This window comes from Microcaecilia unicolor, chromosome 1, assembly GCF_901765095.1.
Source record: "Microcaecilia unicolor chromosome 1, aMicUni1.1, whole genome shotgun sequence".
Classification (NCBI taxonomy): Eukaryota; Metazoa; Chordata; class Amphibia; order Gymnophiona; family Siphonopidae; genus Microcaecilia; species Microcaecilia unicolor.
In genome coordinates this window covers 375,873,641-375,894,718 of record NC_044031.1, presented here as the reverse complement: position 1 = coordinate 375,894,718, position 21,078 = coordinate 375,873,641, and the positions used below count along the sequence as shown (strand labels likewise).

General features: G+C 45.8%; 1 protein-coding gene across 1 annotated transcript in view; it reads right to left on the bottom strand.

Annotated features, from left to right (window-relative positions):
* The window catches only part of OTULINL (OTU deubiquitinase with linear linkage specificity like), a 148,136-nt gene that overhangs the window by 58,054 nt on the left and 69,004 nt on the right, over nt 1–21,078 (bottom strand). The window contains exons 2-4 of the mRNA XM_030209974.1: nt 16,867–17,008; nt 15,822–15,847; nt 15,637–15,728 (exon numbers count right to left, since the gene is read on the bottom strand). Of these exons, the coding sequence (XP_030065834.1) occupies nt 15,637–15,728; nt 15,822–15,847; nt 16,867–17,008 (260 nt within the window). The remainder of the gene's footprint in view (nt 1–15,636; nt 15,729–15,821; nt 15,848–16,866; nt 17,009–21,078) is intronic.

Here is a 21,078-nt window from a genome sequence, read left to right as displayed (position 1 = left end):
CAGTCTTAAGGCTGTAACCCTGAGTGTCATCAACTTATCTCTTGGGCCCTCCATTCCCAAAACTTTGGTATTCAATCGCGCTGCCTCCATAATTCTGGGAATCTCACTTTTGATCACAATATATGAAAAAAATTAAAAATTATAAAAAAAACCCTTCCTTCAGAATTCTTTTACGGCTAGGCAGTTCCATCATATGTGAATCAAAGTGCCTCATTACATACATCCTCTCTAGTAATTCATCACTCAATTTGAATATTCTCATCAATCTTGCTGGAGTGAAAGACCATCTCACCATGACCTTAAACCTATTTTCGACTACATGGCTGGATATACCCAGTTCAGAAGTTCTGTTCAAGATTTCCCTCCATTTCACTGTCTCCAGTTCCTTCCCTAAATCTCGCTCTCATTCCTTAACATACTTCAATTTCTCCTCCTCTCTAAAATTCTGTATTGCATACAGCCTTGAACGGATTCCTTTCTTGAGTTGTCGTCTCAAAAGGGTCTCAAAGGGTAATTTCTGTACCTGAACATCTCGCAAAATCCAAGGGCAATTACATATGGAAAAAATCTCTCTGGGTGCAAGCTGAAGCGAATGCTACATACCTGTAGAAGGTATTCTCCGAGGACAGCAGGCTGATTGTTCTCACTGATGGGTGACGTCCACGGCAGCCCCTCCAATCGGAAACTTCTCTAGCAAAGTCCTTTGCTAGTCCTCGCGCGCCCGCGCGCACCGCGCATGCGCGGCCGTCTTCCCGCCCGAAACCGGCTCGAGCCGGCCAGTCCAGTATGTAGCAAGACAATACACTTCAAGGGAAGACACAACTCCAAAGGGGAGGCGGGCGGGTTTGTGAGAACAATCAGCCTGCTGTCCTCGGAGAATACCTTCTACAGGTATGTAGCATTCGCTTTCTCCGAGGACAAGCAGGCTGCTTGTTCTCACTGATGGGGTATTCCTAGCCCCAGGCTCACTCAAAACAACAACCATGGTCAATTGGGCCTCGCAACGGCGAGGACATAACTGAGATTGACCTAAAAAATTTACCAACTAACTGAGAGTGCAGCCTGGAACAGAACAAACAGGGCCCTCGGGGGGTGGAGTTGGATCCTAAAGCCCAAACAGGTTCTGAAGAACTGACTGCCCGAACCGACTGTCGCGTCGGGTATCCTGCTGCAGGCAGTAATGAGATGTGAATGTGTGGACAGATGACCACGTCGCAGCTTTGCAAATCTCTTCAATAGTGGCTGACTTCAAGTGGGCTACCGACGCTGCCATGGCTCTAACATTATGAGCCGTGACATGACCCTCAAGAGCCAGCCCAGCCTGGGCGTAAGTGAAGGAAATGCAATCTGCTAGCCAATTGGATATGGTGCGTTTCCCTACAGCCACTCCCCTCCTATTGGGATCAAAAGAAACAAACAATTGGGCGGACTGTCTGTGGGGCTGTGTCCGCTCCAGGTAGAAGGCCAATGCTCTATTGCAGTCCAATGTGTGCAGCTGACGTTCAGCAGGGCAGGAATGAGGACGGGGAAAGAATGTTGGCAAGACAATTGACTGGTTCAGATGGAACTCCGACACAACCTTTGGCAAGAACTTAGGGTGAGTGCGGAGGACTACTCTGTTATGATGAAATTTGGTGTAAGGGGCCTGGGCTACCAGGGCCTGAAGCTCACTGACTCTACGAGCTGAAGTAACTGCCACCAAGAAAATGACCTTCCAGGTCAAGTACTTCAGATGGCAGGAATTCAGTGGCTCAAAAGGAGGTTTCATCAGCTGGGTGAGAACGACATTGAGATCCCATGACACTGTAGGAGGCTTGACAGGGGGCTTTGACAAAAGCAAACCTCTCATGAAGCGAACAACTAAAGGCTGTCCTGAGATCGGCTTACCTTCCACATGGTAATGGTATGCACTGATTGCGCTAAGGTGAACTCTTACAGAGTTGGTCTTGAGACCAGACTCAGACAAGTGCAGAAGGTATTCAAGCAGGGTCTGTGTAGGACAATAGCGAGGAGCTAGGGCCTTGCTGTCACACCAGACGGCAAACCTCCTCCATAGAAAGAAGTAACTCCTCTTAGTGGAATCTTTCCTGGAAGCAAGCAAGATGCGGGAGACACCCTCTGACAGACCCAAAGAGGCAAAGTCTACGCTCTCAACATCCAGGCCGTGAGAGCCAGGGACCGGAGGCTGGGATGCAGAAGAGCCCCTTCGTCCTGCGTGATGAGGGTCGGAAAACACTCCAATCTCCACGGTTCTTCGGAGGATAACTCCAGAAGAAGCGGGAACCAGATCTGACGCGGCCAAAACGGAGCAATCAGAATCATGGTGCCTCGGTCTTGCTTGAGTTTCAGCAAAGTCTTCCCCACCAGAGGAATGGGAGGATAAGCATACAGCAGGCCCTCCCCTCAATCCAGGAGGAAGGCATCCGATGCCAGTCTGCCGGGGGCCTGAAGCCTGGAACAGAACTGAGGGACTTTGTGGTTCGCTCGAGATGCGAAGAGATCCACCAAGGGGGTGCCCCACGCTTGGAAAATCTGGCGCACCACTCGGGAGTTGAGCGACCACTCGTGAGGTTGCATAATCCTGCTCAACCTGTCGGCCAGACTGTTGTTTACGCCTGCCAGATATGTGGCTTGGAGCACCATGCCTTGACGGCGAGCCCAGAGCCACATGCTGACGGCTTCCTGACACAGGGGGCGAGATCCGGTGCCCCCCTGCTTGTTGACATAGTACATGGCAACCTGGTTGTCTGTCTGAATTTGGATAATTTGGTGGGACAGCCGATCTCTGAAAGCCTTCAGAGCGTTCCAGATCGCTCGCAACTCCAGGAGACTGATCTGTAGATCGCGTTCCTGGAGGGACCAGCTTCCTTGGGTGTGAAGCCCATCGACATGAGCTCCCCATCCCAGGAGAGACGCATCCGTGGTCAGCACTTTTTGTGGCTGAGGAATTTGGAAAGGACGTCCCAGAGTCAAATTGGGCCAAATCGTCCACCAATACAGGGATTCGAGAAAACTCGTGGACAGGTGGATTACGTCTTCTAGATCCCCAGCAGCCTGGAACCACTGGGAAGCTAGGGTCCATTGAGCAGATCTCATGTGAAGGCGGGCCATGGGAGTCACATGGACTGTGGAGGCCATGTGGCCCAGCAATCTCAACATCTGCCGAGCTGTGATCTGCTGGGACGCTCGCACCCGCGAGACGAGGGACAGCAAGTTGTTGGCTCTCGTCTCTGGGAGATAGGCGCGAGCCGTCCGAGAATCCAGCAGAGCTCCTATGAATTCGAGTCTCTGCACTGGGAGAAGGTGGGACTTTGGGTAATTTATGACAAACCCCAGTAGCTCCAGGAGGCGAATAGTCATCTGCATGGACTGCAGGGCTCCTGCCTCGGACGTGTTCTTCACCAGCCAATCGTCGAGATATGGGAACACGTGCACCCCCAGCCTGCGAAGTGCCGCTGCTACTACAGCCAGGCACTTGGTGAACACCCTGGGCGCAGAGGCGAGCCCAAAGGGCAGCACACAGTACTGGAAGTGACGTGTGCCCAGTTGAAATCGCAGATACTGTCTGTGAGCTGGCAGTATCGGGATGTGTGTGTAGGCATCCTTCAAGTCCAGAGAGCATAGCCAATCGTTTTGCTGAATCATGGGGAGAAGGGTGCCCAGGGAAAGCATCCTGAACTTTTCTTTTACGAGATATTTGTTCAGGGCCCTTAGGTCTAGGATGGGACGCATCCCCCCTGTTTTCTTTTCCACAAGGAAGTACCTGGAATAGAATCCCAGCCCTTCTTGCCCGGATGGCACGGGCTCGACCGCATTGGCGCTGAGAAGGGCGGAGAGTTCCTCTGCAAGTACCTGCTTGTGCTGGAAGCTGTAAGACTGAGCTCCCGGTGGACAATTTGGAGGTTTTGAGGCCAAATTGAGGGTGTATCCTTGCCGGACTATTTGCAGAACCCACTGATCGGAGGTTATGAGAGGCCACCTTTGGTGAAAAGCTTTCAACCTCCCCCCGACCGGCAGGTCGCCCGGCACTGACACTTGGATGTCGGCTATGCTCTGCTGGAGCCAGTCAAAAGCTCGCCCCTTGCTTTTGCTGGGGAGCCACGGGGCCTTGCTGAGGCGCACGCTGCTGACGAGAGCGAGCGCGCTGGGGCTTAGCCTGGGCCGCAGGCTGTCGAGAAGGGGGATTGTACCTACGCTTGCCAGAAGAGTAGGGAACAGTCCTCCTCCCCCCAAAAAATCTTCTACCTGTAGAGGTAGAGGCTGAAGGCTGCCGGCGGGAGAACTTGTCGAATGCGGTGTCCCGCTGGTGGAGATGCTCTACCACCTGCTCGACCTTCTCTCCAAAAATATTGTCCGCACGGCAAGGCGAGTCCGCAATCCGCTGCTGGAGTCTATTCTCCAGGTCGGAGGCACGCAGCCATGAGAGCCTGCGCATCACCACACCTTGAGCAGCGGCCCTGGACGCAACATCAAAGGTGTCATACACTCCTCTGGCCAGGAATTTTCTGCACGCCTTCAGCTGCCTGACCACCTCCTGAAAAGGCTTGGCTTGCTCAGGGGGAAGAGCTTCAACCAAGCCCGCCAACTGCCGCACATTGTTCCGCATGTGTATGCTCGTGTAGAGCTGGTAAGACTGGATTTTGGCCACGAGCATAGAAGAATGGTAGGCCTTCCTCCCAAAGGAGTCTAAGGTTCTAGAGTCTTTGCCCGGGGGCGCCGAAGCATGCTCCCTAGAACTCTTAGCCTTCTTTAGGGCCAAATCCACAACTCCAGAGTCATGAGGCAACTGGGTGCGCATCAGCTCTGGGTCCCCATGGATCCGGTACTGGGACTCGATCTTCTTGGGAATGTGGGGATTACTTAGTGGCTTGGTCCAGTTCGCAAGCAATGTCTTTTTTAGGACATGGTGCAAGGGAACAGTGGACGCTTCCTTAGGTGGAGAAGGATAGTCCAGGAGCTCAAACATTTCAGCCCTGGGCTCGTCCTCCACAACCACCGGGAAGGGGATGGCCGTAGACATCTCCCGGACAAAGGAAGCGAAAGACAGACTCTCAGGAGGAGAAAGCTGTCTTTCAGGAGAGGGAGTGGGATCAGAAGGAAGACCCTCAGACTCCTCGTCAGAGAAATATCTGGGGTCTTCCTCTTCCTCCCACGAGGCCTCACCCTCGGTGTCAGACACAAGTTCACGAACCTGTGTCTGCAACCTCGCCCGGCTCGACTCGGTGGAGCCACGTCCACGATGGGGGCGTCGAGAGGTAGACTCCCTCGCCCGCATCGGCGAAGCTCCCTCCGCCGACGTAGTCGGGGAGCCCTCCTGGGAGGTGGCCGCAGTCGGCACCGCACGCGGTACCGACGTCGGGGACCTCACCCCGGGCGATGGGCCAGCCGGCGCCACGCTCGACGGTACCGGAGGCGCAAGCACCGCCGGTACCGGAGGGGTAGGGCGCAACAGCTCTCCCAGAATCTCTGGGAGAACGGCCCGGAGGCTCTCGTTCAGAGCGGCTGCAGAGAAAGGCAAAGAGGTCGATGCAGGCGTCGACGTCAGAACCTGTTCCGGGCGAGGAGGCTGTTCCGGGCTGTCCAGAGTGGAGCGCATCGACACCTCCTGAACAGAGGGTGAGCGGTCCTCTCGGTGCCGATGCCTACTGGGTGCCGACTCCCTCGGCGACCCAGAGCTCTCGGTGCCGACGCGTGGAGGCGACCGGTGTCGATGCTTCTTCGACTTCTTCCGAAGCATGTCACCGGAGCTCCCCGGCACCGACGAGGAGGACGTAGAATCCAGCCGTTGCTTCCTCGGGGCCGAGGCCGAAGGAGGTCGGTCTCGGGGGGGCTGTACCGCAGGAGCCCTCAGGGTAGGAGGAGACCCACCCGAAGGCTCACCGCCACCAGCAGGGGAATGGACAGCCCTCACCTGCACTCCTGACGATGCACCACCGTCCGACGACATCAGCAGACGAGGTCCCGGTACCACCGACGTCGATGCAGTCGCCCGACACCTTGGCGCCGATGCAGAGGCCCGATGCCTCGATGCACTCGATGCAGGGGCGGCCGAGGAAGATGGTCTGGACGCTGATGACGTCGATGCACTCGAAGATCCCGGTGCCGATGCCGACGAAGAGCCCGAGAACAACACGTTCCACTGGGCTAATCTCGCTACCTGAGTCCGCCTTTGAAGCAGGGAACACAGACTACAGTTCTGAGGGCGGTGCTCGGCCCCCAGACACTGAAGACACGACGAGTGTCGATCAGTGAGCGAGATAACCCGGGCGCACTGGGTGCACTTCTTGAAGCCGCTGGAAGGCTTCGATGTCATGGGCGGAAAAATCACGCCGGCGAAATCAAAATCCGAAATGACGGAAAAAGAGCACCAAAATTTTTAAGGGAGAAAATCTCGGCCGAGGCCGAAAAGAGGCCTACCCCGACGACGAAAGAAAACTTATCGGGGCAAAAAGCTGGAAGTACGGGAAGGGGTTAACACGAAACCCGGGGGGGGGGGTTTCCGGAGCACTTCCCGACACTGTGAAAGACTTTTCCGAAGAAAAAACACGTCAAAAATAAATTTGGACGCGCGAGGTCGACTTTCCGGGGCTCGACACGGCGAAAACACGACCGTACCGAGTGCGGACAAAAGAAGACTGGCCGGCTCGAGCCGGTTTCGGGCGGGAAGACGGCCGCGCATGCGCGGTGCGCGCGGGCGCGCGAGGACTAGCAAAGGACTTTGCTAGAGAAGTTTCCGATTGGAGGGGCTGCCGTGGACGTCACCCATCAGTGAGAACAAGCAGCCTGCTTGTCCTCGGAGAATACATATTATATAGCTCTACAAATTTTAGCACCTTTTCTTGCTCAAAACGTCTAAATACAGTAAAATCCTGATTTCTCCAAGCGCTGAGATATCTTGCTCTCTTGCCATTATATCTAATAGTGGTAAAGGCTGAATAACTTCTTTTCTCCAGCCAAGTCTTATTAAGTAAAAACCAGATATTCACTATTAGAGACAAACAGGGATAGCTTATTCCTTCCAGCCAAATTTCTTTCCATTAACCACTCAAGGAAGATGTACCAGTGGTACCTGAAGCTGGGTATCTTGCTCCAAATTCCATCCATTGCTTAATTCTGTTAGAGTCCCTTTTACTAAGCTGTGGTAAAAAGCGCCCTGCACAATTTAGATGTATGAAATTAGCACACGCTGGGCCATTTTATACCGTGGCGGGTAAAAAGGCCTTTTTTTAATGGGCCAGTAAATGGCTGTGTGCTAATATTAAAAGTGCACAGGTGTCCGGAACAAGAAGCTAGGGGAAGGCTAAGCCTCCCTAGCCCCAACCACAACATTCTTCTCTCTGTCGCCTACCTGCTTGCTCACTCGCTACTGGGTCTTATGCCCGCCCCAGGTCTGTGGCAGCAGTAGCAAAGAACAAATAGAAACCAGATGCAAAGCCATTGACTTGTGTATGCTGTTGCTAGTTTTGTTGGTCCCTTCCCTCTGAAACAGGAACTAAGATTAGATGGGGAGGGGCCAGCAAAGCCAAGAGCGGCACACAAAGGGCAAAGATCCCAAGTCTGGTTTCTATTTGCTGTTGTTGCTGCAGACTCAGGAAGGCAGCAGCCCAGTGGAAATGCCAGTGAGCAAGTGTGTGTGTGTGTGTGGGGGGGGGGGAATACTGGAGACAATGCTGGAGGGTGGTGGTTGGTAAAGGGGGGAGAAAGAGGAAGACCACACCCTGCTGGATGGTGGTGGTTGGTGAAGGGGAGAGGAGAAGAGACAGAGATAAGAACATAAGAGTAGCCATACTGGGTCAGACCAATGGTCCATCCAGCCCAGTATCCTGTTTCCAACAGTGGCCAAGTCAGGTCACAAGTACCTGGCAGAAACTCGAATTGTGGCAAGATTCCATCATACAAATCCAAGGGCAAGCAGTTGCTTCCTCATGTCTGTCTCAATAGTAGACTGTGGACTTTTGCTCCAGGAACTTGTCCAAATCTTTTTAAAACCCAGATACGTTAATTACTGTTACCACATTCTCCAGCAGAGAGTTCTAGAGCTTAACTATTCATTGAGTGAAAAAATATTTCCTCCTATTTCTGAGGGATGAGAAGAAAGAGAGAGACAAGTTGATGCTGGTGGTTGTTGGGGGGGGGGGGGGTGGAGGGGAAGAGAAAGAGAGATGGGGCAATGATGGATGCTGTGGGGAGAGACAGGGTGATGCTGGATCGTGAGGGAAAAGAGAGATATGGAGCAATTCTGGATGGTCAGAGGGGGAGAGAGAGATGGGGCAACGATGGATGTTGGGGGGAGAGAGATACGAGGCAATGCTGAATAGTGGGAGGAAGAGAAAGAAAGATGGGGTGATGCTGGATGGTGGGGGGGGGGCAGAGACTGAGATTGAGAAGGGGACGGTGTTGGATGTTGAAGGGGAGAAAGACAGAGGGACAAAATTGATTGGGGCAGGAGAGAGAGAGAGCAGATCCTGGATAACTAGGAGGGAGAAAGAGAAAAAGAGGAGATGATACATGGCTGGGAGGGAGAAAGAGAAAAAGAGGAGATGATACATGGCTGGGAGAGATAGAGACAGGAAATGGTGAATAACAGAGGAAGAGAGAGAGAGGAAATGATGGATGGCAAGTAGGAAAGGAAGCGAGAGAGAGAGAGAGAGAGAGAGAGAGAGGAGATCCTGGATGACCAGGGTGAAAGAGGGAAAAGAGATCCTGGTTGGCGGGGAGGGGGGGGGGGAAGGAGAGAGAGAGGTGTTACATAGCAGGGAGCAAGAGGGATGAGAAAGTGGGGAATAAGTGGAAGTAGAAAGGGAGGGCCTGGGTGAGGGACAGTGATGGGAAGTTATAGGTAGATACAGAAAAAAAGAGGAATATTGAATAGTAATAATGAATGAAATCTGAATTGACAGAAAGGCATAAAATTGGACGCAAGCTGAAAGGAAAATATCAATGTCAGACACAGATATAGTGGAAGAGGTGAATAAGACAGAAGGAGAGAGAAAATGACAAACAGACAGGAGATCCTGCAAAGATGGTCAAGAAAAGACAAGAAAGCAGTAACCAGAGGCTGGGACTTTCATGATTAGAAAAATTAAATAGTCAAATCCTCCTTTCTCAGGTCACTAACCTATCTTGGGTTGAAGGAGATTTTGACCTCTGAAAGCTAGTCAAAAAGGTGGTAATTCTATAAGTGGGCACTTGTTTTTAGGCTTACTGATGCAGCACAGGGCCTAATTTATTAGGATTTATTTATTAGGATTTATTTACTGCCTTTTTGAAGGAATTCACTCAAGGTGGTGTACAGTAAGAATAGATCAAACATGTACAATAGGCAATTACAGCAGTAAAAATATTCAAAAAACAATACAAAGTATGGCATGGTACACTACTTACTATGTCAACACAATACGTAATAGAACATTTTAATTGATAGTGAAGGGTAAAGCAAAGATGTAACATATAGATAGGTAAGAGAGTAAGAAGAGTTAGAAATTAAGGTGCCCAGAGTCTATTATTGAATACCAGCAAGTCTGCATAACACACCTAAAATTTACACATATGTAAATGCAGCAAGGACATGTGTAAGTTATAGTATTCTGTAAGTTACTTGCATCAGTGGGAGACACACCAATGTACTGAACCTGCTTCTCCCATGTGTATGTGTACGCCCCTTGCAGTTACATGCCACCTTACAGAATAGCACTTACAGTGCCTAAGAATGGAAGTGCTGCTTTTACAAGGGGCATATAAATATAATAAACTAGGTCTCGTCTCATCTTCCGCCAGGGTCGCTTTACTCATACTACCCCTCTCCTCAAGACCCTTCACTGGCTCCCTATCCGTTTTCGCATCCTGTTCAAACTTCTTCTACTAACCTATAAATGTATTCACTCTGCTGCTCCCCAGTATCTCTCCACACTCGTCCTTCCCTACACCCCTTCCCGTGCACTCCGCTCCATGGATAAATCCTTCTTATCGGTTCCCTTCTCCACTACTGCCAACTCCAGACTTCGCGCCTTCTATCTCGCTGCACCCTACGCCTGGAATAAACTTCCTGAGCCCCTACGTCTTGCCCCATCCTTGGCCACCTTTAAATCTAGACTGAAAACCCACCTCTTTAACATTGCTTTTGACTCGTAACCACTTGTAACCACTCGCCTCCACCTACCCTCCTCTCTTCCTTCCCGTTCACATTAATTGATTTGATTTGCTTACTTTATTTATTTTTTGTCTATTAGATTGTAAGCTCTTTGAGCAGGGACTGTCTTTCTTCTATGTTTGTACAGCGCTGCGTATGCCTTGTAGCGCTATAGAAATGCTAAATAGTAGTAGTAGTAGTAGTAGGTCAATAAATAGGCATCACCTTATTTTCCATTTTTGTTTTATTTTTAATGTAGTAAGTGAAATGTGTTAGGTTTTGAAATTTACATTTGCTACCTATATTTTGCATAGTACAAGGAGACATGGTTTATGATATATTGGGCTGCCTCACTGCTTTTATTTCTCTGGTACTGCACCATATGCAGAGTCTAGCTTCTTGGGTTTTCCATTACATTTTTGTCTACATATTTCTATTTTTCATTTGTGATTACTTATTCTTTTACTTAGAAAAGGTCTGTCTGTATTCATGTGGGTGAAAAAAGCCATATATTCTGTAAGCATCAAATGTCTATGTAGGATTGATCCAAACTAATCTGTCTTGTCTAGTTTTTCCCAATATGTATGTTGATGTTCTACTATCCACTGCAGTGTTTATGGTACTGTATTTCCCTAGGTAGGCCCTTGTTGTATGACTCCTGGAAGTTAATGCTATTAAGGTATAGTAAAGATGCTTTATAGATCCTGAGTGACTTTTTGTAAGAATTTGTATTACCTCAGAATAAGCCTAGTACTGGATTTTGGATTTAGCTCACATCTTCCTCAGGAGCAGCTCAGTGCAAGTTTCATTCAGGTACAATGAGTATTTTCCTGTTCCTGAAGGGCTTACAAATGAAGTACTGGAAGAGGCAACTAACTAGTCAGTCACATATGAAATGACTAAAATTGAATGCACATACTGCAGTAGACTTGCTTACCACATGTACTCTACCTGAAATCACTTCCTGCATCTTTTCTGACTTCATATGCAATTTTTCCTCAAGTTAGTCACCCTTATTTATCTAATCTGTCTATATGTTCTACTTCCATTTAATATAAAAATATAAGCATTGCCATACTGGGACAGACAGAAGGTCCATCAAGCCCAGTATCCTATTTCCAACAGTGGTCAATCCAGGTCACAAGTACCTGGAAAGGTCCCAGAACAGTAAAATAGATTTTGTGCTTCTTATCCTAGAAATAAGCAGTGGATTTTCCTAAGTCCATCTTAATAATGGCTTATGGCTTTTCTTTTAGGAAATTATCCAAAGCTTTTTAAAACCCTGCTAACCTAACTGCTTACACTTACACCCTATGCTGTCTATTACAATTAATGTGTACTGGGTTGACTTTGTAAGTAGCATTCTGTGCTATAATGTGCGAATGCCAGGATCCTAAGAAATATGATGGGAGAGTTAGAATATATTGCACTAAGTGAAAAATTAGATATAATAGGCATCTCTGAGACCTGGTGGAAGGAGGCTAACCAGTGGGACACTGTCATACTGGGGTACAAATTATATCGTAGTGATAGGGTGGATCAAATTGGTGGAGGGGTAGCATTGTATATTAACGAGAGCCTTGAATCAAATAGATTGAAAATTCTGCAGGAAACAAAACAATTCTTGGAATCACTGTGGATTGAAATTCCATGTGTAAAGGGGAAAAGGATAATGATAGGAGTGTACTACCATCTGCCTGGCCAGGATGAACAGACTGATGCAGAAATGTTAAAGGTAATTAGGGACGCAAACAAACTGGGCAACACAATAATAATGGGTGATTTCAATTACCCCGATATTGACTGGGTAAATGTAACATCGGGACACGCTAGGGAGGTAAAATTCCTTGATGAAATCAAGGGCAGCTTTATGGAGCAGCTGGTACAGGAACCGACGAGAGAAGGAAAATTTCTAGACCTAGTCCTTAGTGGTGCACATGATCTGATGCGGGAGGTAATGGTGCTAGGGCCGCTTGAAAACAGTGGTCATAATATGATCAGATTTGATATTAGCTTTGAAGTAAGTATACATAGGAAATCAAATACGTTAGCGTTTAACTTTAAAAAAGGAGACTATGATAAAATGAGAAGAACGGTGAAAAGAAAACTTAGAGGAGTGACTGCGCGGATCAAAAATTTACATCAGGCATGGATGCTGTTCAAAAACACCATCCTGGAAGCCCAGGCCAAATATATTCCGCGTATTAAAAAAGAAGGACGGAAGACCAAACGACAGCTGGCGTGGTTAAATAGTGAGGTGAAGGAAGCTATTAGAGCTAAAAGAAAATCCTTCAGAAAACGGAAGAAGGAACTGACTGAAAATAATAAAAAATGGCATAAGGAATGTCAAGTCAAATGAAAAGCGCTGAAAAGGAAGGCTAAGAGGGACTTCAAAAAAAAAGATTGCATTGGAGGCAAAAACACATAGTAAATGTTTTTAAAGGTATATTAAAAGCAGGAAGCCGGCAAAAGAATCGGTTGGACTGCTAGATGACCGAGGATTAAAAGGGCGATCAGGGAAGACAAAGACGTAGCGGAGAGATTAAATGAATTCTTTGCTTCAGTCTTCACCAAGGAAGATTTGGGTGGGATACCGACGCCGGAAATGGTATTCGAAGCTGACGAGTCGGAGAAACTTAATGAATTCTCTGTAAACCTGAAGGATGTAATGGGGCAGTTCTACAAACTGAAGAGTAGCAAATCTTCTGGACCGGATGGTATTCATCCCAGAGTACTGATAGAACTGAAAAATAAGATTGCGGAGCTATTGTTAGAAATATGTAATTTATCCTTAAATCAAGCGTGGTACCGGAAGATTGGAGGGTGGCCTATGTAACGCCAATTTTTAAAAAAGGTTCCAGAGGAGATCTGGGAAATTATAGACCGGTGAGTCTGACATCAGTGCCGGGCAAAATGGTAGAGACTATTATTAAGAACAAAATTACAGAGCATATTCAAAAGCATGGATTAATGAGACAAAGTCAACATGGATTTAGTGAAGGGAAATCTTGCCTCACCAATCTACTACATTTCTTTGAAGGGGTGAACAAACATGTGGATAAAGGGGAGCCGGTTGATATTGTGCATCTGGATTTTCAGAAGGCGTTTGACAAAGTATCTCATGAAAGACTCCAGAGGAAATTGGAGAGTCATGGGATAGGAGGTAGTGTTCTATTGTGGATTAAAAACTGGTTAAAAGATAGAAAACAGAGAGTAGGGTTAAATGGTCAGTATTCTCAATGGAGAAGGGTAGTTAGTGGGGTTCCCCAGGGCTCTGTGCTGGGACCGCTGCTTTTTAACATATTTATAAATGACCTAGAGATGGGAGTAACTAGTGAGGTAATTAAATTTGCTTATGACACAAAGTTATTCAAAATCGTTAAATCATGGGAGGATTGTGAAAAATTACAAGCGGACCTTACGAGATTGGGAGACTGGGCGTCTAAATGGCAGATGACGTTTAATGTGAGCAAGTGCAAAGTGATGCATGTGGGAAAGAGGAACCCGAATTATAGCTACGTCATGCAAGGTTCCACGTTAGGGGTCACAGACCAAGAAAGGGATCTAGGTTTCGTCGTTGATGATACGTTGAAACCTTCTGCTCAGTGTGCTGCTGCGGCTAAGAAAGCAAATAGAATGTTAGGTATTATTAGGAAAGGAATGGAAAACAAAAATGAGGATGTTATAATGCCTATGTATTGCTCCATGGTGTGACCGCACCTTGAATATTGTGTTCAATTCTGGTCGCCGCATCTCAAAAAAGATATAGTGGAATTAGAAAAGGTGCAGAGAAGGGCGACGAAAATGATAAAGGGGATGGGAATACTTCCCTATGAGGAAAGGCTAAAGCGGCTAGGGCTCTTCAGCTTGGAGAAAAGGCGGCTGAGGGGAGATATGATAGAGGTCTATAAAATAATGAGTGGAGTTGAATGGGTAGATGTAAAGCGTCTATTCACGCTTTCCAAAAATACTTGGACTAGGGGGCATGCGATGAAGCTACAATGTAGTAAATTTAAAACGAATCGGAGAACATCTTTCTTCACTCAATGTGTAATTAAACTCTGGAATTCGTTGCCAGAGAATGTGGTAAAGGCGGTTAGCTTAGCGGAGTTTAAAAAAGGTTTGGACGGCTTCCTAAAGGAAAAGTCCATAGACCGTTATTAAATGGACTTGGGGAAAATCCACTATTTCTGGGATAAGTAGCATAAAATGTTTTGTACATTTTTGGGATCTTGCCTGGTATTTGTGACCAGGATTGGGCACTGTTGGAAACAGGATGCTGGGCTCGATGGACCTTTGGTCTGTCCCAGTATGGCAATACTTATGTACTTGTGTGTGCTATTTGAATATTTTACTGTTATAATTGTTTATTGCCTATGTCTGGGTTATACTTGGGTGAATTTCTTCAAACTGTGGTAAATAAATCCTAATAGATAAATAAATGCTACATGTATAAGTGGCATCACCCCAAATCCTGCCTCCTTTATGAATGGATAATTTTGGCCCAATAACGAGTTGTATAGACAAAATTATCCTTTCAGGTAGTCTGGATTTATTTTATTTTATTTTTTGAAAGGCATCGCCAGCAACCACATAAGTGGTTTTGAATAACGAGCCTAAAATTTTCAAAATTCCTTAAATGTCAAGCATACACTCCTACCTTAGAAGAAAGGAGCAAACTCCTTCTCGTCTACTGAGTCTGAGGGGTCACATGAGGACAAAGGAACAGAAAGGGAGCCAAAGCAAGAAAGAAACACAAGAAGAAAGGTAACAAGGGAGTGAAGGGAAAAGGAAAATAAAAGAGAGTGAATTCAGCCATCAGCAAGAGTCAGTGGCTGCACTCTGAGGTTGCCAAAACCTTGTGCTGAGAAGCCCTGCATTACACTGTGTGTACCCATCTGGCAAGCATACTGTTCAGTGTAGTTTTGCAAGTTATGACTGCAGCACCTTATGTTTTGGATTATGTTAGTAGTATTTTATGTTATATTTCTGTTAATTGATAATGTTTTGTTTTATTTATTTACTAGGAAAAAATGCCCGTTTCTGAGGGCAATGAAACGGGCGCTAGCAAGGGGCCCCCTCCCTCCGTCCCTCCGAGCTACTTGCCTTGTTAGTTCGCTGTGGCGTTTCGGTTTCAGGCCTCGAGTGTCATAGCTCCGCCCTCGACGTCATGACGTTTTGACGTGAGGGCGGTGCAGACACTCCAGGGCACACCAGATATCTCGGGCGCCTCAACTTCCGTGGAGGCTTCAGAACGTTGGGGTTGCCTTTTATATAGAGAGATTGCATTTGTATCCCACCTCTTTGCATATTAGTGTGTATGCTTTTATGGAAATCACCTAGTTTATAGGCGGGTCAGAAGTGTTTAAAATAAATAAATAAATACAATAGCAACAGTGGCCTCAAAATAATGGGAAAGGAGCCCCTGCAGAAGGGGCTTGGGTGGGAGAGGAGCTAGGTACATTTTCAGCGCTAATAAAAACTGAAACAGTAAGCATATCATTTACCTTTCTCATCTCTCTCGCCTGCTGTGTGTCTCCGTTCCACTCTCTAGCACAGTAGGCAAGCAGATTGACTTCTGCTTGTACACTGGGGCTTTCTAAATCAAAATACAAAATACCCATTAACACATCGCTTCATTTTCAGTTTCAGAGAGTCAAATGTAAATGTGTGAAATAAATGTATTCTTTACTTTTTGCTTGAAAACACAGAGTCCACCTGCAACATAAAAAACACAGCTGTCAAAGAACAGTTTGCAAATTAAGATAATGTGATAAAAGTTGCTTGTCGCAGTGACAAGCACCCTGTCATTTTCAATGCAAATTAAAGTCAACAAACAGAAATATAGATCAGGTCAATATTCAAACAGCAGCTGCATGTTTGGCACTGCGATAAATGTGTAACTGTTATTTCAAAAATATGAGAGAATTCTATATCCATTTTACATTACATAAGTACATAAGAGTTGCCCTGCTGGGTCAGACCAAGGGTCCATCTAGCCCAATATCCTGTTTCCAACAGGGGCCAGTACAGGTTACAAGTACCTGGCAGAGCCCCAAAAAGTGGCAAGATTTTGTGCTACTTAATCCCAAGGACAAGAATAATAATGGTTTATGGACTTTGCCTCCAGAATATTGTAGTCCCTGTACGCAAGTACAATGCCGTGAACAATGTCAACTTAAGGGGGCCACCACTTGTGTTACGGTTTCTTGGCAGTATGGGCAGGGTGGTTTGCCATTGCCTTCCACAGCCATCTCCTGACCGTTTAAATCAGTCTGAATATCAGGCCCATAGTGATACCTTTTTATTAGACCAGGGGTTCTCAACCCAGTCCTCAGGACACAGCATGCCAATCAGGTTTTCAGGACACCCACAATGAATATGCTTGAGAGAGATTTGAATAAAATGGAAGAGGTGCATGCAAACTTATTTCATTGTGGATATCATGAAAACCAGACTGGTTCCAATCGTCCTGAGGCTTGGGTTGAGAACTCCTGTATTAGGCTAACTTAATACATTGTTGATTAGGATTCAGGAGTTATTCTCTCTCGCTTTTGTTCCAAAGTCTGATCTGTTCTGCATTTTGGGACCTGAAGACGGAAATGTTAGTTCCCAAGAGCTAGTCAAGGATTTATTAAGGTACTCCAATAAAATGTTAACATCTATTCCTGTTCATTTAAATGAACTAAGTACAGCAATGGCAGCTTTTTAAGCACAATGCCAATGAAGAAACTTACCATTTTAGTAACCGCTGTCTGCAGTACCACACAGTGGAAAGAAGAGATAATGCTAATAGTCGGAGTGGTCCATTCACTTTTCCCCACAGAATGGTAAAGACAGAGTGGATGTATGTGGTCCAGTGTGGGACTGTACTTCGATCTGAAATCAAAGAGTAATGAACGTATGGTTACACTTTATCCTCTCAAGATGGGCTGAGTGAATTTCTTCAAAAAGGCAGTAAATAAATCCTAATAATAATAATAAAAATAATGTTGCTACCCAACATCAGCAATTTAAGCTGCTGCTTTGTACTGGATTTTTTTTTTGCTGTCTTTTGCAGTTTTTCACCTTTTCTTTATGAAAACTGCCTCAAGATAACAAAACAAATGGAGATGAAGTCTAGCAGCTAAAATGGAGGACTAAGAGCTAGGAAATCAGGGTTCAAATCTTGCTTTTCCCAATGGTGGTCCTGATCTTGAGCACGTCATTTCACCATTCATTGTCTCAGGCATAAATTTAGGCCCTTATTTATCAGACCCAGGATAAAATAGCACATTTATGGGCTATTTTACTGGAGAACATTTTACCACTTACACACAGTATCTCAGTATTATAGATTACTAGGAAAAAATGCCCGTTTCTGAGTGCAATGAAACAGGCGCTAGCAAGGGGCCCCCTCCCTCCGTCCCTCGGAGCTACTTGCGTTACTTGTTCGGGATTCGCGTTGGCCTCGCGTTTCGGCCCTCGAGTGTTATAGCTCCGCCCTCGACGTCATGACGTTTTGACGCGAGGGCGGTGCAGACACTCCAGGGCACACCGGATATCTCGGGTGCCTCAACTTCCATGGAGGCTTCAGAACATTGGGGTTGCCTTTTATATAGAGAGATAATTATAGTATTATAGATTAGTGAACAGCTAGGAATATCATAGAGTCCTGGCCACTGCAATGCAATGATAGCAGGCTCAGGTCTTCAAAGCTGGACCTCAGATTTATTTAAAAAATAATAATTGCACCTCTACCCATTTTCTTCCAGCAAATCTAACCCACCCCCAGTCCTAGGAAAGCTTTCATATTTCTCCCAGTAAACCTTTATTTTTTTTAATAGAAGCTCCCTCTGACAGAACTCCCCCCCCCCCCTCCATTCCAATCCTGTTTACTTTTAATTACACAGTAGGTGCCACCCTCTCTCCCACCCTCCCCAACCTCTGGTACTTGTAGTGTGATTCCAGGTTGGCTATTGTGTGAACCTAGGTGGGCTGTCACTTTTAAGAGACTTTTTACTCATGCAGTAGTTCCTGTATGGAATTCACTACCTTCATAAATTTGGATGGAAACTCAGTATTTAAGATTTAGGAAATTTGTGAAAACTTGTCTCTTTTCTCGTTGTTATATTTAAATTTGTGATTTTGCTTTAACATAGGTTATTGTATATTTTGATTTTTATTCTTTTGTATTATATGTCATGAGCTTCCTTTATGTAAACCATTCTGAGCCTTTGGGTCAACATGGTATATAAGATTTCCTATGTTATGTTATCTTTGGTTACTCCTGCCCCGGTGGTTTCCTTATCAAAATTGGTATCCTCCAGGCCGCCCCATGTAAGCCGCATTGAGCCTGCCATGAGTGGGAAAGCACGGGGTACAAATGTAACAAATAGTCTTGCAGTACTATTGCTAGGGGTCAGGCTGCCAAATAAGGAACTGCTTCAAGGGTACACTGGTTGTCTATGTACTGTTGCTTGCTCCCTGGGACCACTGGTTTTCGCATTAGTAGGATAACGTGTTGGGGGGGGGGGAGGGAGGAAAGGTAATATCACCTCTTGAGGTGCTGCTCTCACCAAATAATGCAGGTTCTGAAGTTTACCACAAGTTGCTTTATTCATTTTTCATAAAGCTAAGCTGCTTTCCATGCATCTGCATGCTTCACTGTTCATTATTATTTAAGGTGTGTGGCTAGACTTCTTAGATAGTTCCCTGTCCAAAAAGGGCTTACAAACTGCTGTAGCTGAGTATAACTTTGCCTTGAGCTCAGATTTGGAAAGGCAAGCAATTAAACCCCAAATCCAATGGTTACACTTCAGGAAGCAGGTGAAAGCTTGACTCTTCAACCAGGCCTTTAATGGAAGAAGTAAGTCTCGCTCACACACACAAGGAGTGACACATGCTGCACATACTGCAGCGGGACATGTTTATCCACTCCTACCCTAGCAGAGATAATATTTAACCTCTCTCTGACCTCATATACAACTTTCTTTAAATTAGTCACCTTACTTTCTAACTCTTCCTACTTTCTTACCTATCTATATGTTCCATCTTTGCTTTATCCTTCACTATCAATTAAAATGTTCTATTATGTATTGTGTTGACATTGTATTTGAATATTTTTACTGCTGTAATTGCCTATTGCTCATGTTTGATCTAGTCTTTATTATTATTATTTATTTAATAACATTTCAAATTTTCCAACCAAGAAATATCTTGTACAGCAAAGTATAGCTATCCAACATAATTAATTAGTTTTTTCTTCTTAAACATTAAAGATGTCCATTAAGGGAAGGGGAATTGGACTTATATACTGCCTTTTCCAACTACATTCAAAGTGGCTTACATATTATATACAGGTACTTATTTGTACCTGGGACAATGGAGGGTTAAGTGACTTGCCCAGAGTCACAAGGAGCTGCAGTGGGAATCGAACCCAGTTCCCCAGGATCAGTCTGCTGCACTAACCACTAGGCTACTCCTCAAGCTTAACTCAAGTCCACAACTGCTGATCCAAGATTACATATAGTAGAGTAAAAAAAAAAAAAAAAAGGAAAATTTTTTAGATAGAAATTTAGCTCTGATATACTAGGAAAGCCCCCTTTTAAATTAGAGCTATTTACCCCACGGTCCATTTGCCTGCAAGAAAAACAGTGAGTTGGGAAGGTTCGAAAAAGACATATTTTGCATCTTGATACCTAACTACACATTTACAGGGATATCGCACGTAAAATGTAGCTCCTATCTGAAGTACACCTGGTTTAAGTAAAACAAATTGTCAACGTTTCTTTTGGGTTTCCCTTGTTACATCTGGGAAAATTTGAACTTTGAAGCCCAGAAACGTTTTTTTTTGTCTGTTTTTGAAAAATAATTTCAACATCCAGTCTTTATCTAGCACAAGGGTAACAGTTACAAGCAATGTTGAAGATGAAGCAAACTCAGTGTCCAAGGACTCCAAAATATCCGAAATATTCAAAAGTAAATTATCCTGAACCAAGTCTTTTTGCTGATCCTCTAAAAATTCTTTTTTTTCTGGCAAGTAATACACTTGGGAAAACGGAGGTGTATTGTCTTTAGAAACCCCTAAGATTTCTTTAATATAATGTTTTAACATCTCTCTAGGAGATATAGAAAAAAAATCTTTGGAAAGTTAAAAAAACGTACATTATTAGCTCTTGTTATGTTCCCCGTGTCTCTATCTTCCTACGGAGATCGGTTGTATCTTTAATTATAACTTCCTGTATCTTTTGTATATTTTCCATTTCTTTCTCCTGTTTTTCAACTCATCCCTTAAATTGCTTAAATTCAGAGTCAACTATTTCCAACATTTTATCTTGCGAGACAATTCATTGTTCTAATTTTTGAACTTGAGGACATAGTTCTCTACCCATTAGAACCCAAAGAGTGTCCAAGGTCACTTCAGCTGGTTTGCTACTCAGAAAACAAGAAACTTGTGAGGAAGGCATCTAGTCTTGTACCTGAGGACTTACTTCTTGCTCACTGTCTGCTGCAATCGGAACGCTCACATTTGATGAAATTCCCGCTGTATCAAGCCGTGGGTCCGGAAAAACCGTCACCCCCTTGTCCGACGCTGGCTGGTTAGGGGCCTTTCAGTGTTGGGTCTTCTCCATGCTTCCCTGCAGTGGAGACCTCATCACCGACAGCAGCAAACTGCTGATTAGTGGCTGTGATGGGGGAGCTCTACTGTCGGGGCTCAAGGTGACTTCCAGCCCAAGAGACGCCACCGGATCTCCACTCTCTCCAGACATCTCAAGCAGGCTTCCTCCCGACTGCACTGGGTTTCCCGGCCTCACCACAAAGGACTCTAGAGAACCGAAGACCTGCGGGGGTGGTTGCAGTGAGGCTCCAATCGCCGACTTTTCCCTATGCTTCGGCATCGCGGACACTGAGAACAAGCAGGAGAGGCTCAGCGTGTATCAGATGCGTGTTGCCATCTTGGATCTGTT